The 23590-nt window shown below is 36.9% G+C and overlaps 1 protein-coding gene and 1 long non-coding RNA gene across 3 annotated transcripts; both read right to left on the bottom strand.

Annotated features, from left to right (window-relative positions):
- Positions 1–1132: 1132 nt before the first annotated feature.
- LOC125190622 (Alpha/Beta hydrolase fold-containing protein) lies at positions 1133–6107 on the bottom strand. Of its 2 annotated transcripts, XM_048087969.2 has the most exons (9): positions 5790–6107; positions 5258–5358; positions 4678–4993; positions 3606–3803; positions 3231–3503; positions 2765–2867; positions 2556–2674; positions 2300–2476; positions 1133–2133 (listed from the first exon to the last, which is right to left on the bottom strand). In XM_048087969.2, coding segments are annotated over exons 2-9 (1989 nt in total). In that variant the 5' UTR covers positions 5260–5358; positions 5790–6107; the 3' UTR covers positions 1133–1332. The 2 variants fall into 2 exon arrangements, with proteins under 2 accessions (XP_047943926.1, XP_047943927.1); XM_048087970.2 differs by lacking the exon at positions 5258–5358.
- Positions 6108–7841: 1734 nt separating this feature from the next.
- Positions 7842–9724, bottom strand: LOC125186523 (uncharacterized). Its single transcript, XR_007170460.1, has 3 exons — positions 9483–9724; positions 9341–9404; positions 7842–8071 (listed from the first exon to the last, which is right to left on the bottom strand). It is a non-coding gene; the product is annotated as an uncharacterized LOC125186523 (long non-coding RNA).
- Between the last annotated feature and the right edge of the window lie 13866 nt (positions 9725–23590).

The following is a 23590-nucleotide window of genomic DNA, read 5'->3' as shown; positions in this document are numbered from 1 at the left end:
TTGAAATAAACGATGAAGTTCACACACATGTCACGCGTAAGTTGGTAAACGAATTATAAAACTAGATTATATCAATGAAAAACCAAAGATTTGTGATTCGAGATTTGGAATAAATATATACGTATGCTACTTTAGCATTGTGGAGATTGGAGAATATTTTATTAGTCAAGTAAATGGTCAGTATTATATGAATAATGAATTATATCATTCACACTAAATTATGATGATTCATCAATCAAATTTGTTGGCTATTTGTTCCTTATCAACGCACGTTTCTTGATTTTTTAATCTATCATTTTTAAATTGTGTTGTGAACATTCTATACATTGTGAAAGGAAATAAAGTACTATCAGAAATAAGTATACTCGTCAGCCACTTTAGAAACTGAGTCATGAGTTGATAATGATATATTATGAGGAATGAGATGGAGTATACTTATGTGAACCCCACTCTTGTTTGACGAACGTTTAATATTGTTTGTTTTGATTTATATATTTAGTTTGATTTTAATATTTAAAAATGTTATTGAAAATTTTAATCTCACAAAATTTATAAAAATCAAAGCTTGATTTATTATTTTATTAATTTATTTAAAATTATAGAGAAAATGAGCAAATCGATCTTTAATTTTTATAAATTCTATAAAATTATAAATTTCAATAACATTTTTTAATGTATTAAAATCAAACTAAATACTTATATCGAAACAAGCACTAAACGTGCATCGAACAAGAGTGGTACTCATATAAGAAGCTCACGTAAAGTTTGTAGCATAGCATTCATCATCATAAATTATACTAACAAAGTTTGGGTTTTTTATTTTTTAATGTACTTCATTTTTATTTTTTTTTTTGTTTAAAATATAGTACTAGAAGTATAACTTTTATAAAAAGTTGGCATGATCTAAATTTTGTTATTCAATCTGCCGAGGAATAGCTCAATAAAAGTCTTTCTAACCCCCAGAGATCTAATAATAATAATTCACGGAAAACAAATTCATTATATTATGTAGTAGTACTTAATTAATCTTACAGATATAGATGCATATAATTGCATGCAAATTAAATTTTGGAATTTGGGATACCTACCAAACTTATGAGCAGAAATGTAACTATAAACCTGAACCGCCATATAATAAAAGAGGCAGAAAATTTCTATTTATTTGCCTACTAAAAAAAGGGCAGAAAATGCAGTCTAAAGAGATGAAATGCATTCAGCCACAAAGAACTATATTTGGCTATTTTGCAGTAAAGGAACCAAGAATCATCCCTACACATTGTGCACATTTTTCCTACCTAGTGGTGTTAAGAAGAGTTTTCGACAACGCATGCCCTAATGAGCTTCTTCGACTCGACTATGGGTATCCGACACCCCACCTTCGTTTTCAAGTACTCTTATCAGCTTTTCAATCTCTCGTCTATATACGGGCATGAAGTGCTCAGCGATCATGGTCTGTGAGAGCCTTAGTTTACTATATAGTGACCTAGGAGTGAGAAAGATTGCGACTTCTGTGTTTTCCTCCGGGCTACTGTCCGAGTCGCTGGAGGAAGCGTCACTGTCTCTTTCTCGTTCCAACTCATCAGAAACTAGCGTCACTATGTGCATTATCTTGCCGGCGGGAAAAAATCTATGCACCTCCTTTGTGTTAGGAACTGAGGCTTGAGATTGAGGGTCACTTACCTCAGCGATGGCTGCTTCCTCTTCTTCCCGGATTTCTTTGATTGTACCACTTTCCTCATCTGATTCTGAGTGTTTATAAAGCTCGCGCTCTATTTGCTGCCACAGCTCTACCTCTGTCATCCGATCTTGAAACTTTGCAGGGTCCATGATATCGTCATATTCCTCAACTTCGGTATTAATTGTGAAGTCGATCTTATGCTTGTCTCTTCCTTCTGGTGAAGATGCGGGAAGTGTCAAGTTTTCAACTAGTGAGGTTGTTTCTTCAATTGTTTCGAGAAGCGGCTCCTCTGACGCGTCTCTTTGAGAAACGGAAGACTCTGAAGGGTCTTCAGTTACATTGCAACTCATCTCAGCTGCTGTGACTCTGCGACGAGGGCCTATGCAAGACCATGACCGGAGGGTTGGGCGGGACCAAGCGGCTTGAGCCATACTCTGAGCTCTCTTCATGACGACCTATTTTGGCGAGAAAAAAAAGCTCAGTTCGAGAGATATAGCAATTGACGCTCCAACGTGATTTGGAGACTAAGGAGAACAAACACCACTTGACAAATTCAAAAAAAAAAAACTCAAATTTCCCACATTGTACAATTGAAAGCAATTTTAAGATGAGAATTGGCACCTGCGTACGATTGGAGACTGGCCTTAGGATTGCACCAGCACCAGCTACTTTGGCTTTAGCACTTGCCATGGAAGGAAGACGAGAACCCAACGCTGAAGCAGAGCGATAAACTGTACTAAGTATTCTGGTACGTTCGATTTGATTCCGCAGATCATTCACCCAAGCAGATGCTGTTACCTGTAAAACTTACAAGTCATTAGGTAATGTACACATGTCAAAAATGAAGTCAGAATGTGAACAAGACTCGTAACAACACCTCAGCACGCAAATCATCTACTGATGCAGCCGAGAATGTGGGTACTAAATCAGCTCCATTTATTACAGAGGTAATGCAGTCATTACCAGACTCGGCCAGTTCCCATGTCATACAAGCAGCTGTATGTGATCATCGAGAGGCAGTTAATAGTTTCGCACATTAATCACAGACTCAATTGCCAAAGAGGATAACAGTAACAGAAAAGGAACCTGGAGCAAACGCAACACAGGTAGCAGTTGATAGTTCATGTTTTTCTCGCAGAATATATGTTAAAAGGGCAGCAGTACCGCCACCAAGGGAATGTCCTATGATCTGTAGGAAAATGTAAATAATTCATGTAAAGAGAGTATCATTAGAGACACAAAGCAAGAACTTAGTGTGGCATGTGAGGAAGTTATCTACTACTGATTTTTCTAGGGGCATATTTGGTTACCAAGAAGCTAAGAGAATGTTCTCAGTGAAAATTTTTCAAAATTACACCCTCTCTCTCTCTCTCTCTCTCTCTTAACCTTCCATGTAGGAGAGAAAGAGAGAGAGTGAAAGAGAACAAGTTCACCACCTCTGTTTTTCTCAAAGCACCCATTCAGCAATAAAATAGTTCTTCTTTGCACATTCAGAAAAAAAAGGATATTCCGAAAATTTAAAATCTTGGAAAAATGGTGAGCAAACTTGGACCTTAAGTTTGTAATCAGGGTGCTTATCAAGTGAAGTGAGAAGACAAGGAGTTGAAAGCTTTGCAATCCATCTAGCAGCTGCAACCATTCCACCATGTGCATAACCTAGAACTAGGTTGATGACTCCTCCCTCACCGACCACTGAATGATGGAATGGTACAACAGCTCCGGTAACAGCTGTCAAAGTGTCCTTTATACTGTGAGTTCCACGAATCAGCAATAGGACAGTTTTTGATTTATGGTCAATCAAGACAGTGAAGGCTGGCTTCAAAATCTGCATAGAAAACTTTGCTGTCAGAAAAATAAAAAAGTATTGAAACTGATCTCCAGCCTAAGAATTTTAAAGAGAGCACTATAAATTATAAATGAAACTTACTCCAGCTTTAGGTTCTTGAAGGATAACGTCTTCTTGAGAATGGCCAGTCTCTTCCAGAAACTTGGGAAATGGTTTCTTTGAGAAATGCCAACAGTGAGTGAGTAAATATAGAAGATATCTGAGTTCTGCAGCAATTTCAGGTCCTTTAAGCCGTATACTATCACTACCTCCAAATTCACGGCCAACTTGTAAATATCCCTGTAAAGTTTGCCCATAGCCTAATCCTCAGTATCATACAATTCAATTGAAGGATATGCAGTTCAGTGTGAAAGACTTCACACAAAAAAGAGAGCACATGTTGTTTAAACTTTTTGATGGGTGAATAAGTACTATGCTACGTAACCAAATACTATCTGATACTTCAACTGAAGATCACGCAACCCTAAGTTGGCAGAAGAGTACTTAAACTGCGCACTAGCTGTGAGCCAAAAAATTAGTACTACAAACTTCCGTTCTGTCAAACTCGAAACTTACAACATAGCAAAGCAATAGATCTCAAAGTAGGGAATGCCAACTGGAGATAGATATTTAATTAATGATTAGCTAGTAACAATGCATAAAATCCAACAGACACTTTCTGATACGAAGTACCTTCAAACGCATGTGTTGTCTAGCATGTGTCTTATCCACTATTATATATGTATAATGTATATTAAATATTAATCAAAGTTCTAGTATAACATCTGGGCTGTATCCTATCATGTTGAGTGTCTTACGTTGCATGATTTGCATCTTATTACATGGGTGATAAAAAAGTTACACCTTACCCTTAAAGAGTAATTTTATCAGTCTAGGTTAAAATCAGGCAGGACGACATATCAAAACCAATACCAAACTCTTCAGAGTTTAAACAGTGATCTGTATTTGAACTTTACAGGTCTAATTTCAAGTTACATAGGAGATTCATTTGCTATGGGTGTAGTAAAAAGTCAAAACAATGGAAGGTGTCATACACATACACATACACATACACATACACACACACACACACATATACACACATATATAGAGAGAGAACGAACTCCAAGATGAAACAGAAGCTAATAGTCATCACATATCAGCACAAACATACCTGCCTTTTCAAGAGAAAGCTTATGCCAAAAGCCAAATCACCAATCGGCCACTTCCCCAAAGTTTCTGAATAAGTGAATCTAAGGGTCTCCGAAAGAGTTGAAATGGTCTCTAGCCAGGTCGCAGGAGCTTGTATAAGTCTATGAGAAACTCTTTCAATACCTAGCGGGGCATGAACTTGTATCCCTGTTCCATTTTCTTCATCCTCATCACCAGTTGTTGGACTTGATTGTAGTTTCTTATTTAATGTATAATACAAAAGTGCAGCAGCACCAGCTGCTGTTGCCATTGTGGCTGTCGCCATAATTCTCGAGTCCCTAAGGTAAAATAAAACAGAAATGCAAAATCTCAATTTGAAATTACATTTTTAAAAAAGTTTATTCAACCTCTCGAACATTACTTGTAAGGAAGTCTATAAAGTTGAAGGCAAGCATTATAACTACAGCTAAAAACTGTGATGCAAATAAGAACTATACAACAGTCAACCTAATGCAAATCCCTGAGAATCTATCAACTTCGTATGATTAATGTACGAACGAATGAGAAGAAAGGGAACCAAAATCTTTAACTACAGAACTTACATAGATAAAATGTAATGTGAGGAAAGCAGAAATCTTCACTCTTCATCAAGTCTCAGTTCGATTTCAATAACAACAATCCACCAACAAAACAAAAATCACAACTGCCCAAAAATGAAATAATTATACACAACTTCCCATCCCTGAATAGCCACAATTTAATTTTTTTTAAAAAATATGTATCTAATCTGTTAATAGAACAGCACAAAGAAAAATCCAAACCTAATCAATCTTTCGAAATTGAAAAACTTCTAAAAGAAAACGATCGAGACCCTTTCTCAAAATTATTTAACCCATTGCAATCACAGAAAAACAACAAATACTAACACCACAAGATTATCCCCCCAAAACTGCAAAAACCCAAAATATGCTAATGGAAATTAACCTGAACATGATTAAAACCTCGAAAAGAAAAACCCTTAACAACCCGATTCTGAGGCATATAAAAATGAGTGCTTGCACAAAGAATACTCAACAGAAAAAGAAAACAAAGAAAAAATATAATCAACTCAAAAATACTAAATTATCAACGGACCTGAATTGATGATGGCCGAGTATCGAGAGAAGTTAGATAACTGATGGCGGAAAATTTTAGCTTTGCGTAAAAGAATTGCGAGAATTAAGTAAAATTAGCATATGAATTTGGGGTGCAGTCAACACGAAAATTGAGGGTATGAATAAAATTCCTTGCGTGTTTTGCTAAATCAGGAAAGTATTTGGATTATGATGATTTGAGCGCAAAATTGGAAATTCAATCCTATTTTCTGGTTAGCTAACAATGTTAAGCTTCTACTTTTCTTCATATACAATTAATATTTGTGAAGGTGCTCGAATTTCAAAGACGATCGTTTCATGTCTACGGAAACCGCCCAATCTATTTATTTCTTTTCTCTTTAATTAAACGATGGATATAGGGAATAATGATATAAAGCCCAAATTGAATAATCAGTGCTGGGCCTAACTATGAAGACAATTTTTCCAACAAAAATATGGTGATAAATATCAATAAATAGTACATGCACCCTTTAAATTTTAAATTAAGTTTGATTTTGTACAAATAAAAATAAATTATTATTAAAATTTTATGATATTTTTTCACATGATTTTTTAAGCTTGATTTAAAATAAATATAGAAAAGTCAATAAAATATATTTTTTTCTTAAAATGTATAGATATTTAATAAAAAAATTTAATGTTTTATTACATTGTTGTAAAATGATTAGTATGAAATTTATATTAAATTAATTAATTTCAAAATTTATTTTCAATCTAAAATATAAAAATAGTTCACTTATGTATGTAAGTACTAGGAGTACAATTTATGTACAAAATATCATTGGATAAATAGCTGTTTTGAAGTGGAGCACTCTATCTTCAGTCCTTTCAAACAAAAATTTATTATTCTCTGTGTTCTAAAAAAAAGGTTACATGTCATTTATTTTTATAATAAATACTTTATCTTTCTTATTTTACTTTCTAGGACTATCTGTTTCTTAGCATTTTTATTTTCTCTATATTTAATTTTTAGTATTATTTTTTAAAATTTCAAGTTCAAAAGATATATTCAAATTAATATGGAGTAATACATAAGGAGTAGTATTAGATTTCACATAATAGTACTAATATTTATTGTCAAAGACTTAAAAGCATCTTAGAGGGGAGAGATAAAGTGTTATAACTAACATAGTACTCCATTCTCTAAGAAGAATGGTATTAAGAATGTATTATACATTTTCCCATTTTAAAGAGATATTTTTATCTCTATATTGATGTAGAGGTAAAATCGTAAAATCTTATAATTATCATATTTACCTTTTTTCATGAAAAATCATTCTCATAGGAAAAAGTATTTGAAAATTATTATGCATTTATGTTTTGGAATGTATATTATACTATTGTTTTATTTTAGAAAATAAATTATCTTTCTATATTATCTTAAAGTTTGTTGGTTTTTGAAAATGTAAATAGATACATCTAGAGTAGGGTGATGATGATTTGCTAACTAATTAGTAATCCAAAATTAAAAATCCTAACCATTAGATAAGTAAATCTAGTAGTTGAAATAATATCAAGTAAATTCTATTATAAATTCAAATAATAATTAAATAAATTTGAAGGGTATTAATGTCATTCATATATAGTAGTAGTAGTTAAAACTAACTTCTTTCCATATCATCAAAATCATCTCAAAACTTTAAATTTACATAACTCTCTTAATTTAATTTTTTTTTTGTAAAAAATATCAAATTAAAGATAATTTTATAAGAATTCTAACGAGATCTCAACTGCATATGTTCCGACGATATTTAGATAATGAAATTTGATCATTTTTACTTTCAGTTTTCGTACATGTTGATAAAAATGCATAAAATTTTTTCAATATAATGCATGACACTGTATTGATATTTTCGTGTACTTGTGTTGAAATACTCATATCATTGTGTTGATGTTTGTAATACACTATGTTTGTCACGACCGCCCTTTTTAGGGTTGATAAATGCGGGTGGTCGCGACTAATGGGACTTTAAGAAAGGATAATTTTCTAGGGTTTCAATAAAGAGTTTGACAAAGATAATTAATATTCAAATAACGAGGGAAATCAGAGTAAATGCTTAGGTTTTGAATCCAAAGTCAACAATTATCATAATTTGTAATCCAAGAGGGAAAATGGGTTGAAAAAGTGTCATAATTAAGCGCAAGCAACAAAGAGTAAGAGTGACGCCATGTATGAAGACACGACGCCCCTCGAAGTTCAAAATGAATCCAACAATGTTTAAGGTTCAACTCAACACCACCAAAAGCTCGTTGCCGCTCAACCTGCACATAAGGAAAACATATGCGGGCTGAGTACTAATAAATACTCAGTAGGCTCGTGCCGAAAACAATTTATCAAAAATATTTATATTTATCATGCCATTGTTAGGTAGCCATCGAGGTTTTAGCTTTTGAAAGGCCCGAGGCACCAAAATATTACATTGTTCAAAATCACGACTGCGCAGTCATTTTCCCATAGACGTTTACCATATCTGCTCATACATGACTTGGAATGTGGCCACAAACCAAGTCACTAGACCGGCCAACCCGTACGCTGACACACGGTCTACCATAGGTGTACACTAATCCAAGTAGGGTTTGCGGCCCTACAAGGATCCGAATTCGATTTATATAATAAATGGCAAAGCCATTTCAGATAGGCACGTTAAAACAAAATACGGCATGATAAATGTATTTGCATTTCATTCCCATTGATAAAAATAGTTAGGACATTGTCCTTATTTAAAAGAGAGCTCATCTGAGTGCTTATTCCAAAATATATTCTTTCCCTTGCGATCACGATTCACTTGCAAGATATCACCTTTAGAAATTAAAATCACCCATAGATCAACACAAGGAATCAATCAATAAATAAGATGCATGCATCCTATGTCTCCAATTATTTTCTCGATCATGATTACAATTTTTTCCAATTAAAAGTTTAGGTATTTTCAATTAATTCTGGCCACTCACGCCCCAACAAATTATAATAAAACATGCCCAAACCAAATAAATTAAGTGGCCTAAAGAAAGAAATAATACTCCCATTTGTTTACATGTACTGCAAAAACCATTCCCCTTTTTTTTTAAAAGAACAGAAACTAAATCATTAAAAGAATTAAAACCAAGAGAAATAAGTTCTTCCATTTTAATCACACGCATTCTCTCTCTCAATTTTTCTCAAAAAAAAAATAAAAGAACAGATCTAATCAAATCAGATCCCTAAAGCAGAACCCGCCGATTCTCCGATTCGCTGCTGCACCAGAGTCGACGCCGCTGCTGACTTCGTTTCGTCGCCCGCTCCCGCCGCCATCGCTCGGCGCCGCAGCAGCCGCTGCGTCGCCACTCCGGCGGCCTTGACCTCATCCGAAGCAACCCCGTTTTCCCCAATAAAGTTAATATTTTGACTTGATTATTTTAGATTTTTAATTCAGGTTGCTTTGATTTCTTTAATTAGTATATTGATTCCAAATTTATAATATACGGTGGTGTAGGATGTATGAATGAAAAGAAATAGAATTGGATGTTGGCGTATAGGTGTGGGGTGTATACCTTAGATTAGCAGATTTGCAACTGAAGGAACAAACAGGAACTTCCCCTCTTTAGTTCTCAGTTTCTGACAGGAATAATGAAAGAGTTGATTTCTAAGACATTGTAGAATAACGGGAGAGGGAAAATCAGCATATGGAATTACCTTGAATCTGTTTCGATGAGATAGGAAGAAGGACAGCCTTGTTCTTATAAATTCTTGCAGGAGTAGAACTTGATTCGTGAATGAAATACTATGGAGGAGTGGCGGTAGAAAAAGAGCAGATTAGGGTTGGGAGATTTGAAAAAATATAGCGTGTGATTTGAGGGAGTAGAATATGGAATTTGATTTTACCAAATAAATCATCTTAATGGCTAATGCAAGTCTAAATTTGGGTATTATTTGCAAATTAGGGTGAGGGGGAGTGAAATCATGGGAGGAGAGTATTTTTGGTAATTGATTTCACAATTAAATTGAGAATAAGAGTTGCCCTGACTAAATTTTAAATTGGCAAAATTATTTCCAGATTTGGAAAAAGAAAACGGTAGACTGGAAAGATGATCCGCGCTGGGATCTTTTTAAGAGAAGTCTTTGGGCTCAAGAAAAGGGATCAAGGATTAATTAGATAAATTTGGTTCATAATCCTTTGTATTTTATTTAAATTGTGTAGCCCACAACTTATTCTTCGCAATATTTGATTTGTTCTATTTATTTAATTTATCAGATCCAACTCGGAATTGAGTCCGATAAGTATTCCTCAAGGAAAGGATTTAATTAAATTCACATTTTGATTTTACCATCACAAATTTCGAGCTTATAAAACAAATAGATTCATCAAGCACCCATTATTCCAAAGCCTCGTCATGTAATAAATGAAATTGACTCAAACAACGCATAGTCAAAACACCAAATCAAAATAGGTCTCGAGCATTTCAAAACCAAAATTCACTCGCTAATAAATCCACCGACTTCACGACATCGAAAGCATTAAATGCAAAAATTTTAGGGTTCAAAAATTAGGGTTTAAAAAGTGGGGCATTACATCCTACCCACCTTAATAAAAATTTCGTCCCGAAATTTGCGATTCCTTCATCTTATCCGCCACGGTTAAAGTATTTGTTAGTGTTCTGATTCTACACTCTCCGAAATGGTACTTGTCGCACACATTGTATTGTGGTGGTTTGGATCGGAGATCACCCCTCTGGCTCGATGAATTTTGTCTTCCCCCATACAGTAGTCGGTTTTGGGTGGGGTGGTATCTCTTGTTTTCATAGTGGGTTCTATTCTCATCCCACTTCCTCTTCTCTCGGGAATGCTGTGGCAGTGGTAAAGCCAATATAGTGTTTCACGTCACCCTCTCCTTGGGCATAGCTGCCTCAACATCTAGTGCGAGGGTCAACGCTTCTGCATATGTAAGTCTCCCACGAACATCCAAAGCCATCTTTATCTCATGTCTTAGACCCTAACGGAACTTATCGGCCAGCTTCTCGTCGGTATCATCTTGTTCAGGTGCATATTGATACGCTCAGATTTTGCACTATTTTAAGGCCATTATTTGGTTCGTTTTCGATGTCAAAGCCACTCTACACGTTCATTATTTGCATATTTGGTCTATTTTGGTATTTTGACGTGTTTTGTGAGAAATGTGCATAATTGAGCCGAAAAAGGGAGCCAAAACGCAAAGTCTGGAAATCTGGAGTTAGACGGCGACCGGCGACCGCCGTGGAGTTGTACGACGACCGCCGGCGCCCGGCAGGCAGTGCAGTGCAGCGTTCCGCTTCGGAAAAATACACTTGGAAGAGAAGTCTAGCCCGGCGACCGCCGGAAGTCATGCGGCGGTCCGCCGCCGGAGAAACAGACTCTCAGGACTCCAACGCGGCGACCCGCCGGAGAAAGGCGGCGAATCCGAGATGCCCTAGATTTGCTCCAAGATTTACCATATTTTGAAGATCTTTTCCTTCTACAACAAGGAATGGCTTTCCCCTATAAATAAGACCTCAAGCTTCATCAAAAGAGAGAGCTTCTACTTGCAAAATAATTCATAGAGATCAAAAGGTAGAGTACTTCACTTGTGCAAGGAGTTGGAGAAGGATTTCAAGAACATCAAGAACGACAAGGATTCAACCTACGGGTTTTATTTGCTTTAGTTTTATGTTCCAATTGTCTTCCCTTCAATCTATGTGTTTAGCTTATTTCAATATGAGTAACTAAACTCATAGGATTCTAGGGATGTGTTAGTAACAACTTTGGTTATACAATTCCAATTTTCTATTTAATATCCGTTTTGTTTTTACTTTGTTTCTTCCCTAAGTAGTTTTGGTGTTGCATGATTGAGTGACACAATCTTGTATGATTTAATATAACTTGTTTCATTACTGTGAGAGAGTTCTAGCGAGTTAGATTCACTTAGTAGACGCTACAGTTAGCTTCCCTTAAAACGACACTGTTAATTGAGAGTGAGGACTTTTCAAGGGTCTTAGGAGCTTTATGGAGTTACGTGTTAGGATTGACAACCCTAATTTTGTAATCAACGTTTGTATCGCATGAGCATAAGCTAGGTGACTCATCCTATCAAAGTAATAGTTGTGCTAGGGTATTGTAGTTTGGAATTTGTATAACCATAACTGTGAACGCACATCCCTGGAATTCCCTTATCTCTATATTTTATCTCATGATTTATTTACATCTAGTTGTTAATTGCTTTTTATTATTTTCAGTTTTCAAAAGTTTTCAAATTCTCTTGTTCTTTTAGATAGTAATTGAGCTAGTAGAGGATAGACACTTTGTGTTTGCCTTCCCCGTGTTCGATATCCCAATACTGACCTTTAGCTATACTATATATACTCTGTATACTTGCAGGTTTATTTAGTGCTAATAAAAAGTGCATCAAGTTTTTGGCGCCGTTGCCGGAGAAGACAATTCACTTTGGAGTGATATCTTCAAACGGATAATTTTACTACTTTGGAATTTAATTGCTTTCAGTTTTTATTTTTACTTTTTAATTTGTTTTTGTTTTTTATTCTTGCAGGTTTTGTATGCGAACGCACTCTGGAAAGGACAACCTAGAACCGCTCGATTTAGAACTTGAAAGAACTCGTAGGAAAATAAGGAGTGAAAAATGATCAGGATCGATGGGTGACAAAACGGAACTCGAAAAATTGCAGGAGATGGTCAAGATGTTGATGGACGAGAGAGATGCGGAAAGGGCAGCCCGAGAGGCGCTGGAGAAAAAGAACAAGGAAATACTACCCGTGATGAACATGTTCATGTTGGGACTACCGCAGCGGAAGACACGGAAAACAAACAGGTCCTTAACGGATCTATTTAGGTGATTATGCATTCGATTCCAATTTCATGCAATAAACATAGATCTATAGATATAACATCAAATAAACACATAATCATGCATATTTGATGTAGATTCGATTGTTACCTCTTGATCCATCATTGGATTGACGTTGCTAGCTGCACCACCCGGAGATCCTTGGTTTATCGACCACGAATTTTCCGTACTATTCCCTTGTCCTTGATCATCCATCCGTGTGGGCGGATCTCAACAAATAGCTTTGAAGAGATTTAGGAAAACCAAACACAAAACACGAGATTGCCTCGATCTAATCCTATGAATTAGGATAGATCAAGAACAAAACAAGAACCCTAAATCTCCCACGTGCTAGGCACGAAATTGAGCCAAGAGGGAGAGAGAGAGAGAGAGACGCCAAGAATGGCGGCTAGGGTTAGGGTTTAGTGTGTGTTGTGTATTGTGTGGTGTGATAGGGTTTTCCATACTCCTCACTATTTATAATAGACTTAATGGGCTAGTAAGGGGATCCATGGAATGATTTAAGTGTTGGGCTCACCAATTAGATAAATTACTAATTAAATTAAATGACCCATGATTTAATATATTATCAATGGAATATTATTTTGTTCCACTAAAGAATAATATTGCACTCCCACTTAAATCACCAAATTACAAATAACTTGGGTCCATTTTATTTTACAATATTTTCCGCGTTTAAGATTATCTTGATCTGTCAATTTAATTCTTTTGTCTGATATGTGAGTAGAATTAAATTAATTCTCCAAAGAGTTTTTCTAGTTTGAAACTTTATTTATTATTCGTGGAATAAATTTCAACTGCGCAGTTTTCTGAATAATAAATTCATTTTTCAAACACCTCTTGGGGATCACCCCTTATGGATTTAATCATACCACACAGGGCACGCGAATTCTATGAAATAATATTCCAATACCTTCATGTTATTCAATTACTACCACCCAAGATATCATGAACTTGAGTTAAATACAAACTCTCACATATTGATAAGTCAAAGTGGCGTATGACTGGATAAACAATATTGATATTAATTCCATAGACTAGAAAATACTAAAATTTCTTAATTATATTCTTATAGTAGATAGCAATAAAGAATACATTTCATATTAGATCCTTTCAGTGCTTTACCACACCGGTGTTACTAATCTCGTCTTAGGTAAGAGAGAATTATGACAAACACCGCAACCATACCAATAGGTAGCCAAAGCCTATCTAGGTTGTGAATACGTTTTTCTTCTTACTAGATCTGACCAAGTCCCCTACTGGAAAACTCATGAGGAGATTCATCGAATTTCCCTACTTGACCTTCTTAGTAAAAAGCCTTAGACTTGTTTATCATATTTCAATAATAAACCATTATATTATATTATTTATTCTCATAATTAGGTAAACAAGTGGACGTGACGTTTCTCGTATACATGCAAAAGCTGACTGTACAAAGGCATATACGCTCGAAGCATCTTTTAGTATACAAACCCCAACAGTTCAATCATGGGAATACTGTTACTTTTCCCGAAGGCCCTCGTATTGATGCTAATAACTTTGAGTTACGCATGACCCTTATACAAAGGGTCGAGCAAACTCTTTTTGCAGGTAGGGCCACCGAGGACGCCAACCGCCATCTCTCCAAATTTGTGGAAATCGCAAACACGCTTAAGTTAAATGGTGTCGACGACGATGCCATAAGGGTAAGACTCTTTCCATTTTCATTAACTGGTTCTGCTAAAGAGTGGTTTGAGTGTATGCCCCTAGAGAAGGTTTCCACATGGAAGGACATCGTAGCTGCCTTCTTCGACAAGTACTATCCGCTAGGCACAATATTGAAGCTGAAAAGCGAAATCTTTCAGTTCATCCAAGGCCATGACGAGCCCCTCTATGAGGCGTTTGCTCGTTTCAAAGCTCTCCTTCGAAAGTGCCCTAACCACGGTTTCACCATGGATCATCAGTTAGGAATCCTCTATAATGGATTTAATGAAAACATTTGTGTTATGTTGGATTCAGAGGCAAACGGAGGCTTTTTGAGAAGGTCGGGTGAAGATGCCATGGCAGTGATCGAGGAATTAGCCACCAATAGCAGGGGGTGGTCGAAAGAAAGCCACAACATGAAGAGGATAGTTGCAAATAAAGAGGTTGAGAAAAGTTCTTTTGCGAAGGAATTGGCCGAACTCAGAGTTAGGGTGGACTAAATAGACACATCGAGAAAGGAGGATCTGATTCCACCAACCTCCATTATAGCGGTCTCTAAACCCGAAACTCTTGCCCCAATAGTGGAGGAAATCAACTACATGCAAGGAGGCGGTTCCAACAGAAACTACAACAATAATTATCGCCCTAATCAGGGGGGCGGTAATTTCAATAATTATAATGGAAACCGACCTCGTCCTTATCTCTCATATTCTAACAATAATTTCTTGCAACCCCCTGCAGGATTTAGTGTTGGCAAAGGATGAGTAGTTGAAAGAACCAAAAAAGAGGAGAAGTATGACCAAGGAATCACAAGGATCTTGGAAGTAATTACACAAGATAGAAAAGTTAATGATACCAAGATCGGAGTGGTTGAAGCTAGGATAAACAACCTTGAGCAAGGAATGAACACGATCTCAACTGCCATAGCAAACATCAACACTCAAATGGAGCAAATCCAGAATAAGTTAGATGAGGACAGGGCAAAGGCAGCCGCACGAGTGGATGACATCAACAAGAAGTGGGTGGCAAAGCAGAAATCTGGGGACTGCCCAGTCTCCGGCGGACTGCCGCCACCACCGCAGCGGGCCGCCGCTGAAGCACTGAATGGAGTCTGCCCAGCCGGCGGCGGACCGCCGCACACCCCGCGGCGGGCAGCCACTGAGACGGCAGAACTACCTACTCAACAGGGACTCGTGCGGCACAATGGGATTGTGCTACCTTTCCAACCAAAGAGGAAGTTTAAGCTCGAAGAGCAGTTCAAACATTTTCTGAACATGTTTTGTAAAGTTCATACTAACATTCCTCTAGTTGAATCGTTGCAGGAGATACCTAAGTATGCAAAGCTACTGAGGGAAGCGGTGATGAGGAAGAAAAAGCCAACAAAAGACGACCTTAAGCTACCGTATCATTGCAGCGAGATCATCCAAAAGGAAAGGGCAGTGAAGCAGAGAGATCCGGGCCAATTCATTATCAGATGCCGGATTGGAGAGGAAAAGGTTGACAAGGCCCTATGCGATTTAGGATCTTCCATCAATCTCATGCCACTGAAGTATTAGGAAAAGCTCAACATTGGGCTGCTCAAAACTTCAGACGTGATACTAAGGTTGGCCGATAACTCGTCCATCAAAACTGTAGGTATGATTGAGGATGTCTTAGTTAAAGTCGATGATTTTATTTTCCCCGCCGACTTTATTGTGCTTGACATGAAAGTAGACAAGAACGTCCCTCTAATCTTAGGGAGAGATTTTATTGCCACTTGCAAAGCTTTGATTGATGTAGGTCGTGGTGAGATCACAATTAGCGATAACTATAGTTTGCGGATTTTGTTTTGCATTTCGTCGAATCGCAATACGTAAGCTTCTTGCTCATAGTTGTCGCGATATAGATACTTCTTGGTCCCGGTAGCCTCCTTGCCTCGTATTAGGCTTTTCACGCCTCCACGTTTATTATAGTCGCGCAATTATTTATCGCGCATTTTGTAAATATGTATAGTCTAAGCAAAAGTCCATCGCCCATACGAGTTTTATTTAAATATATATATATATATATATATATATATATATATATATATATATGCATTTACTATCCATCATAACCAAATAATCACAATCAACATTCGTCATAGTTTGCGTTTCACAAATTCCAAAATCATGTAATTTCAACAATGTATGCATAAGAATTTTCGTTGTTCAAGTAATCAACATGTATGTTTCTTCAAGTTAAATTCGAAGTCCAAAGATGTAATAACAAATCCCCGCCTCAAGCAATACGATCACATTCACACTTCAATATCCATCACATTCAGCACCATCATGTTAAGCAAAAGCAATTTCATAATCACATAGTATCTCTCGTTTCATATCTTCACAACATTTTCCAAAAGCCATAACATTTACTTCACATTTTCCAAAATCAAAATCACCTTTTTCACAAGGAGATCATTTTCCATCGAAATCCCAAAAATTCACTAATTCATTCCAAAAGTCACCAAAAATATTTTTACCTCTTCTTTCGTGGTTGGGCGTGACGAGTTGTGGTGTTGAGCCTTCGACGTTTAATATTTTAGTCTATCGATACAAGGGTAGACTATAACTCAAAAAGATACTTGGGTCCAGAGCGGAAAGAACGGAGGCTCTGATACCAAACTGTCACGACCGCCCTTTTTAGGGTTGATAAATGCGGGTGGTCGCGACTAATGGGACTTTAAGAAAGGATAATTTTCTAGGGTTTCAATAAAGAGTTTGACAAAGATAATTAATGTTCAAATAACGAGGGAAAATCAGAGTAAATGCTTAGGTTTTGAATCCAAAGTCAACAATAATCATAATTTGTAATCCAAGAGGGTAGAAGAGTTGAAAAGGTGTCATAATTAAGCGGAAGCAACCAAGAGTAAGAGTGATGCGGCGTATGAAGACACGACGCCCCTCGAAGTTCAAAATGAATCCAACAATGTTTAAGGTTCAACTCAACACCACCCAAAGCTCGTTGCCGCTCAACCTGCACATAAGGAAAACATATGAAGGGCTGAGTACTAATAAATACTCAGTAGGCTCGTGCCGAAAACAATTTATCAAAAATATTTATATTTATCATGCCATTGTTAGGTAGCAATCGAGGTTTTAGCTTTTGAAAGGCCTGAGGCACCAAAATATTCCATTGTTCAAAATCACGACTGCGCAGTCATTTTCCCATAGACGTTTACCATATCTGCTCATACATGACTTGGAATGTGGCCACAAACCAAGTCACTAGACCGGCCAACCCGTACGCTGACACACGGTCTACCATAGGTGTACACTAATCCAAGTAGGGTTTGCGGCCCTACAAGGATCCGAATTCGATTTATATAATAAATGGCAAAACCATTTCAGATAGGCACGTTAAAACAAAATACGGCATGATAAATGTATTTGCATTTCATTCCCATTGATAAAAATAGTTAAGACATTGTCCTTATTTAAAAGAGAGCTCACCTTGAGTGCTTATTCCAAAATATATTCTTTCCCTTGCGATCACGATTCACTTGCAAGATATCACCTTTAGAAATTAAAATCACCCATAGATCAACACAAGGAATCAATCAATAAATAAGATGCATGCATCCTATGTCTCCAATTATTTTCTCAATCATGATTACAATTTTTTCCAATTAAAATCTTAGGTATTTTCAATTAATTCTGGCCGCTCACGCCCCAACAAATTATAATAAAACATGCCCAAACCAAATAAATTAAGTGGCCCAAAGAAAGAAATAATACTCCCATTTGTTTACATGTACTGCAAAAACCATTCCCCCTTTTTTTTTAAAAGAACAGAAACTAAATCATTAAAAGAATTAAAACCAAGAGAAATAAGTTCTTCCATTTTAATCACACGCATTCTCTCTTTCTCAATTTTTCTCAAAAAAAAAAACAAAAGAACAGATCTAATCAAATGAGATCCCTAAAGCAGAACCCGCCGATTCTCCGATTCGCTGCTGCACCAGAGTCGACGCCGCTGCGGACTCCGTTTCGTTGCCCGCTCCCGCCGCCATCGCTCGGCGCCGTAGCAGCCGCTGCGTCGCCACTCCAGCGGCCTTGACCTCATCCGAAGCAACCCCGTTTTCCCCATTAAAGTTAATATTTTGACTTGATTATTTTCGATTTTTAATTCAGGTTGCTTTGATTTCTTTAATTAGTATATTGATTCCAAATTTACAGTTACGGTGGTGTAGGATGTATGAATGAAAAGAAATAGAATTGGATGTTGGAGTATAGGTGTGGGGTGTATACCTTAGATTGGCAGATTTGCAACTGAACGAACAAACAGGAACTCCCCCTCTTTAGTTCTCAGTTTTTGACAGCCATAATGAAAGAGTTGATTTCTAAGACATTGTAGAATAACGTGAGAGGGAAAATCTGCATATGTAATTACCTTGAATCTGTTTCGAAGGGATAGGAAGAAGGACAGCCTTGTTCTTGTAAATTCTTGCAGGAGTGGAACTTGATTCGTGAATGAAATACTATGGAGGAGTGGCGGTAGAAAAAAAGCAGATTAGGGTTGGGAGATTTGAAAAAATATAGCGTGTGATTTGAGGGAGTAGAATATGAAATTTGATTTTACCAAATAAATCATCTTAATGGCTAATGGAAGTCTAAATTTGGGTATTATTTGCAAATTAGGGTGAGGGGCGTGAAATCATGGGAGGAGAGTATTTTTGGTAATTGATTTCACAATTAAATTGAGAATAAGAGTTGCCTTGAGTAAATTTTAAATTGGGAAAATTATTTGCAGATTTGGAAAAAGAACACGGTAGACTGGAAAGAAGATCCGCGCTGGGATCTTTTTAAGAGAAGGCTTTGGGCTCAAGAAAATGGATCAAGGATTAATTAGATAAATTTGGTTCATAATCCTTTGTATTTTATTTAAATTGTTTAGCCCACAATTTATTCTTCGCAATATTTGATTTGTTCTATTTATTTAATTTATCAGATCCAACTCGGATTTCAGTCCAATAAGTATTCTTCAAGGAAAGGATTTAATTAAACTAGTGTTAGCACCCGCGTTACGCACAGACTAAAGAATTTTTGGCTAATGAATACAAATTGTACATAAGCCCGAAATTTTTTTTATCATTATATATACTTTTTTAAAAAAGGGAAGAATGATCCTCTAGTCCTAATCCAAAAAAATATCATATTCAAAACAAAATTTAATACATTTGTAATTTGTGAGAAGAAACAAAAATTACTCACGTAACTTAGGCATAAATTTAAGACCATCAATATGGAAAACTTTGTTTATTAAAACCATATATTAGTATAACTAAAAGCCCAAAATAAAAGTACAAAATTAAAATTATGTATCAAAATAAAAGCTCATATAAAACAAATTAACCTAATACACTAAACCACGCCTCCACATCTCCTCTCCCACTTGCCGTCGCCGCGCTCACCGCCACTACACCCACCACCTTGCCGGCGTGTTGTGATTTTTAGGGTGCAATTTAAGTACACAAAACAAGTAATAAATCCCTAAAAATACTACCTCTGCAAGTATACAGACGTGCAATGCAGTATAAAAGGTGTCGAACCCACAGGGAGGAGATTAATTGCTAAAACTAGTAAATCTAACTAAAAAGCAGTAAAATAATTTAATTTTGGGTTTTTTTGATCTAGAGGCGAGTGAAGAACGAAACGAGAAGGAAAAAGAATAAGGGAATCACGATAAAGAGGGAAGACTACTCCTAGCTTGTTTCGGGTTGCTTGTTCACATGAATCCTAAAGTCTAATTACTTTCCAATATTTATCGGGATCGTGTTGATTTTACGCTCTCACGCAGCTGATCACTGATCGTGGAATTTTACACCTAGGATAAGCTGATCACGTCTCCTAGGCTCTACTCACCAACCCCTCACTCCTACAGTCGCATAGTAAGCTCGAGATTGGCTTCTACAAACGTTCAACACATAAGATCCACCCCGGACTATCCCCTGATCAGTTTTAGCCTAGGGTTCCTTATCTATGTTAGCTCCCTACTCCAAGTTAAAGAGACATTGAAGTTAAGGCCTTTACCGGATTAAGTTTGCTAGCAAAACCCAACACGGATTGAAATAAACACATAGACAAGAACCAAAACAAGGAAATCTATCAAAACACAATCATAGATTCATATTTACAAGCTTCCCTAACAAACTAGGAGTAATCCCTAAAATCTAGCCACTCATGGTGGGCAACAATACAAGAAAACAAGTAAATGCTACCATATGGGCAAGATTAGGGAAGAGTTAGCCTCAAGCTTCTTCTTCTTCCTCCGAAAAATGGACTCCAAGCCTCTTTCTCTCTCTAAGAATCGCCTCCAGCCGCCAAAAGATGCATTGGAAGTCGTGCCCTAGCTATTTAAATAGTTAGGGCCCGAAAAACAGGCCCAGTAGCATTTGCCCGGTCGGGCGATTTGCATCTTGAAAAAACGCCCGATCGGGCGTTTTGTCATACTCTCGATCAGGTCGCGCGTTTTGACGCCCGGTCGCACGTTTTGCACTGCATTGCGCAGTCTTCGTAAAACAGCCGTATCTTCTTCATCCGGACTCCGATTGAGGCGTGCGAGGTATCCACGCGAAGCTCTTTCGAAGGTGAATGGAATAGTGGACTTGTAGAAGCATTTTAAGTTAATATTGCAGGGCTGATTACTGATCAGATTTGGACCTTTGTTTTCTTCCTCCTCTCTCTTATGGATTGGTCTTTTGTCCTACAATATATCAAAATGAGTCCATTTTTCACCTAAAAATGTGTGTTAAAACAATACAATAAGGACTACAATTTGATTTACATCAAATACCCCCAAACTTAAATCTTGCTCGTCCCGAGCAAGTTAACAATTTAGCACTTTGTAGACCTAGAAATCTTTCTTCTCATATCACACCAACCCACACAAGTCCTCGAAAATTATTGGATGGACCCCGCATTCACTCGCAAGTAGGACTTTAGAACATGCAATGTGCACCAATCAACCGACCAACCACCTAAGAGCTTGTCACTCCACTACACCAATTTATGCTCGGGTAGTGCCTAGAGAGTCTCAAACCGTCATAACTAGATCATCAAAAGGAGTTCTTCCGGCTATTCTATTTTCTTAAGGTACTTAAGGTGTTTCCCCCAAACTTAAACAAAACTTACCACTAACAAGTCATTGTGATGCACAAATCAAAGGACTTTGATCATTTGGTTGTAATGGGGCTTTTGGTCAAGGTGGGATCATATTTGGCTAAGTTACTCACCACCAAGTTTAAAGTTCTAGCACATCCATTACACATCTCACATCTCAAATACAATACAATACACGCCCCCAAACTTGATATTTTTCATTTTCTCAAAACTAACAAACAACACTTTTATTCTATTTTTATTTTTCACTTCACTTTTCTTTCTTCTATTTTTTCTTTTTTGTTTTTTTTAGCCTTGGCTTTTTCAAACATAAAAGGCTTTTTTTTTTTTTTTAGCCTTGGCTTTTTCAAACATAAAAGGCTGCCTTTTATACTATTCATTTTTTTTTTCTTCTTTTTTTTTTTTCTTTTTTTAGGTTTATCAACATCATTTACCACCTAATGGCTCAAACACAAGCCCTTTCTTGTCACACAACAAACCCTCCCAAGATGTGCTAGCTCTTTAACCTTGGTGAAAGGGACCATCAATTAAGGCTTAGCAAATGATAAAATAACATAGGCTCATTTAGTGACTCAAAAATTTCAACAAAAAATAAGACTTCAAAGCTCAAAATTGGCTCACTAGGGGTTTATGAAGGGTAAGGCATGTGATAATATGGATTTGAGGCTTAACGTCCTATTGCCTAATCATTTTCATGCATCAACAATAACAAGTTCACAATTCATCAAGCTTAAGTTTAGAAGATCAACCTTAAGCCCTTTTTTCATCAATTTTTCAAAACCGGAATTATCCTCTCTCCTTAGCTCAAGAAATCGGACTCCTAAGGACACTACATTCACTTGATTGAAATATGGAAGTTATAGCTCTCAAGCAGTTAATAAGTGAAAGAAAGGTTCTGCGGCCCAACTCTTAAGTAAAACTAAGTCCACACCAACAAATCCTAAAGGAAACGATGTGCCTAGTGACATTCGAAGGAAGAAAATCAAGCATGCTTATACACAAATATAGGAAGAATTTAAGCCAAAATCAACACTAATCAAGCAAGCATGCAAACACCCCCCCAAACATAAATCATGCATTGTCCTCAATGTGCATACTCATGAAAAGCAAAGGACAAAAATAATAAAGAAAGGGGTACGAAGACTCCCTCAAATCATGTTAAGTTGGGGTGGGCGGGTCGGGTATTTCTTTCCTTCGGCTGGGCTCCTCATAAGTAGCTTGTCCTTATTCCTACAAAACAAAACTAGACAACAAACTATTTACAATACCCGGTTCAAGATCAAAAACGAGGGAAAGAACCGAGTTAAAAAAACCCTCGCGATCAAAATAAAAACTAAACAAAAAAAACATAAAACAATCTTACTACAAACCGTTGGGTTGCCTCCCAACAAGCGCCTTTCTTTAACGTCTTTGGCTAGACATTCTTCCCAACTTTATGAGTTTTCACCCGTGGGATTACCAAACTTCCCGGATCCCTCCTTCTTAACAGTTGAATCCCCATCACAGACTCAAAGAAGGGATTCGAGACCACCAACCCCCAATGTTGAGATTTTTTCTTTGCTTTCTTCTTCTTGCGAGTTGGGGGTGGTGTGGATGGCCGGTGATCATGGATGCTATGGAATAGCAACAAGCCAAGTGCTTGGCAAGACTCATGCTCAACAAATGGAGGCTTTGTACTCTCTGCAGCTCTCTTCTCATCCTCCTTTACTGCTTCCACAGTCGATGTGACCCACTCCTCTTCTTTTTCTTCACAAACATGTTGAATATGTGGATCATCTAGCGTTTCGATGCACATAGGAGGGCAGACTTCATCTTCAGTCGCGAGAGAGGTTGCTAGTTCTATCAACTCCTCCATTTTAACACATAATTCGGCCCAAGTGAGATCCTGATCATCTTCAAATGCCTTATCTTTAAGAATCTTAAATCTCTCACTTCTTGCATTTTGAAGATCGCTCAAGGCTTTTTCTAAGGCAAGTTCTTCTCCAAATGTGAAATCAGGATCATTTCGCCTTTTCTCGAGATCAGATATCCTCCTCTTGAGCAGATCAATTGGATCAAATGAGAACTCCTCTTCTTCTTCATGGCCGAAACCGAAGTGTGAGCTC

This window comes from Salvia hispanica, chromosome 5 (genome assembly GCF_029641045.1).
Source record: "Salvia hispanica isolate PSC_SH4W2 chromosome 5, Shi_PSC_v1, whole genome shotgun sequence".
Lineage (NCBI taxonomy): Eukaryota > Viridiplantae > Streptophyta > Magnoliopsida > Lamiales > Lamiaceae > Salvia > Salvia hispanica.
This window is presented reverse-complemented; position numbering and strand designations above follow the sequence as displayed.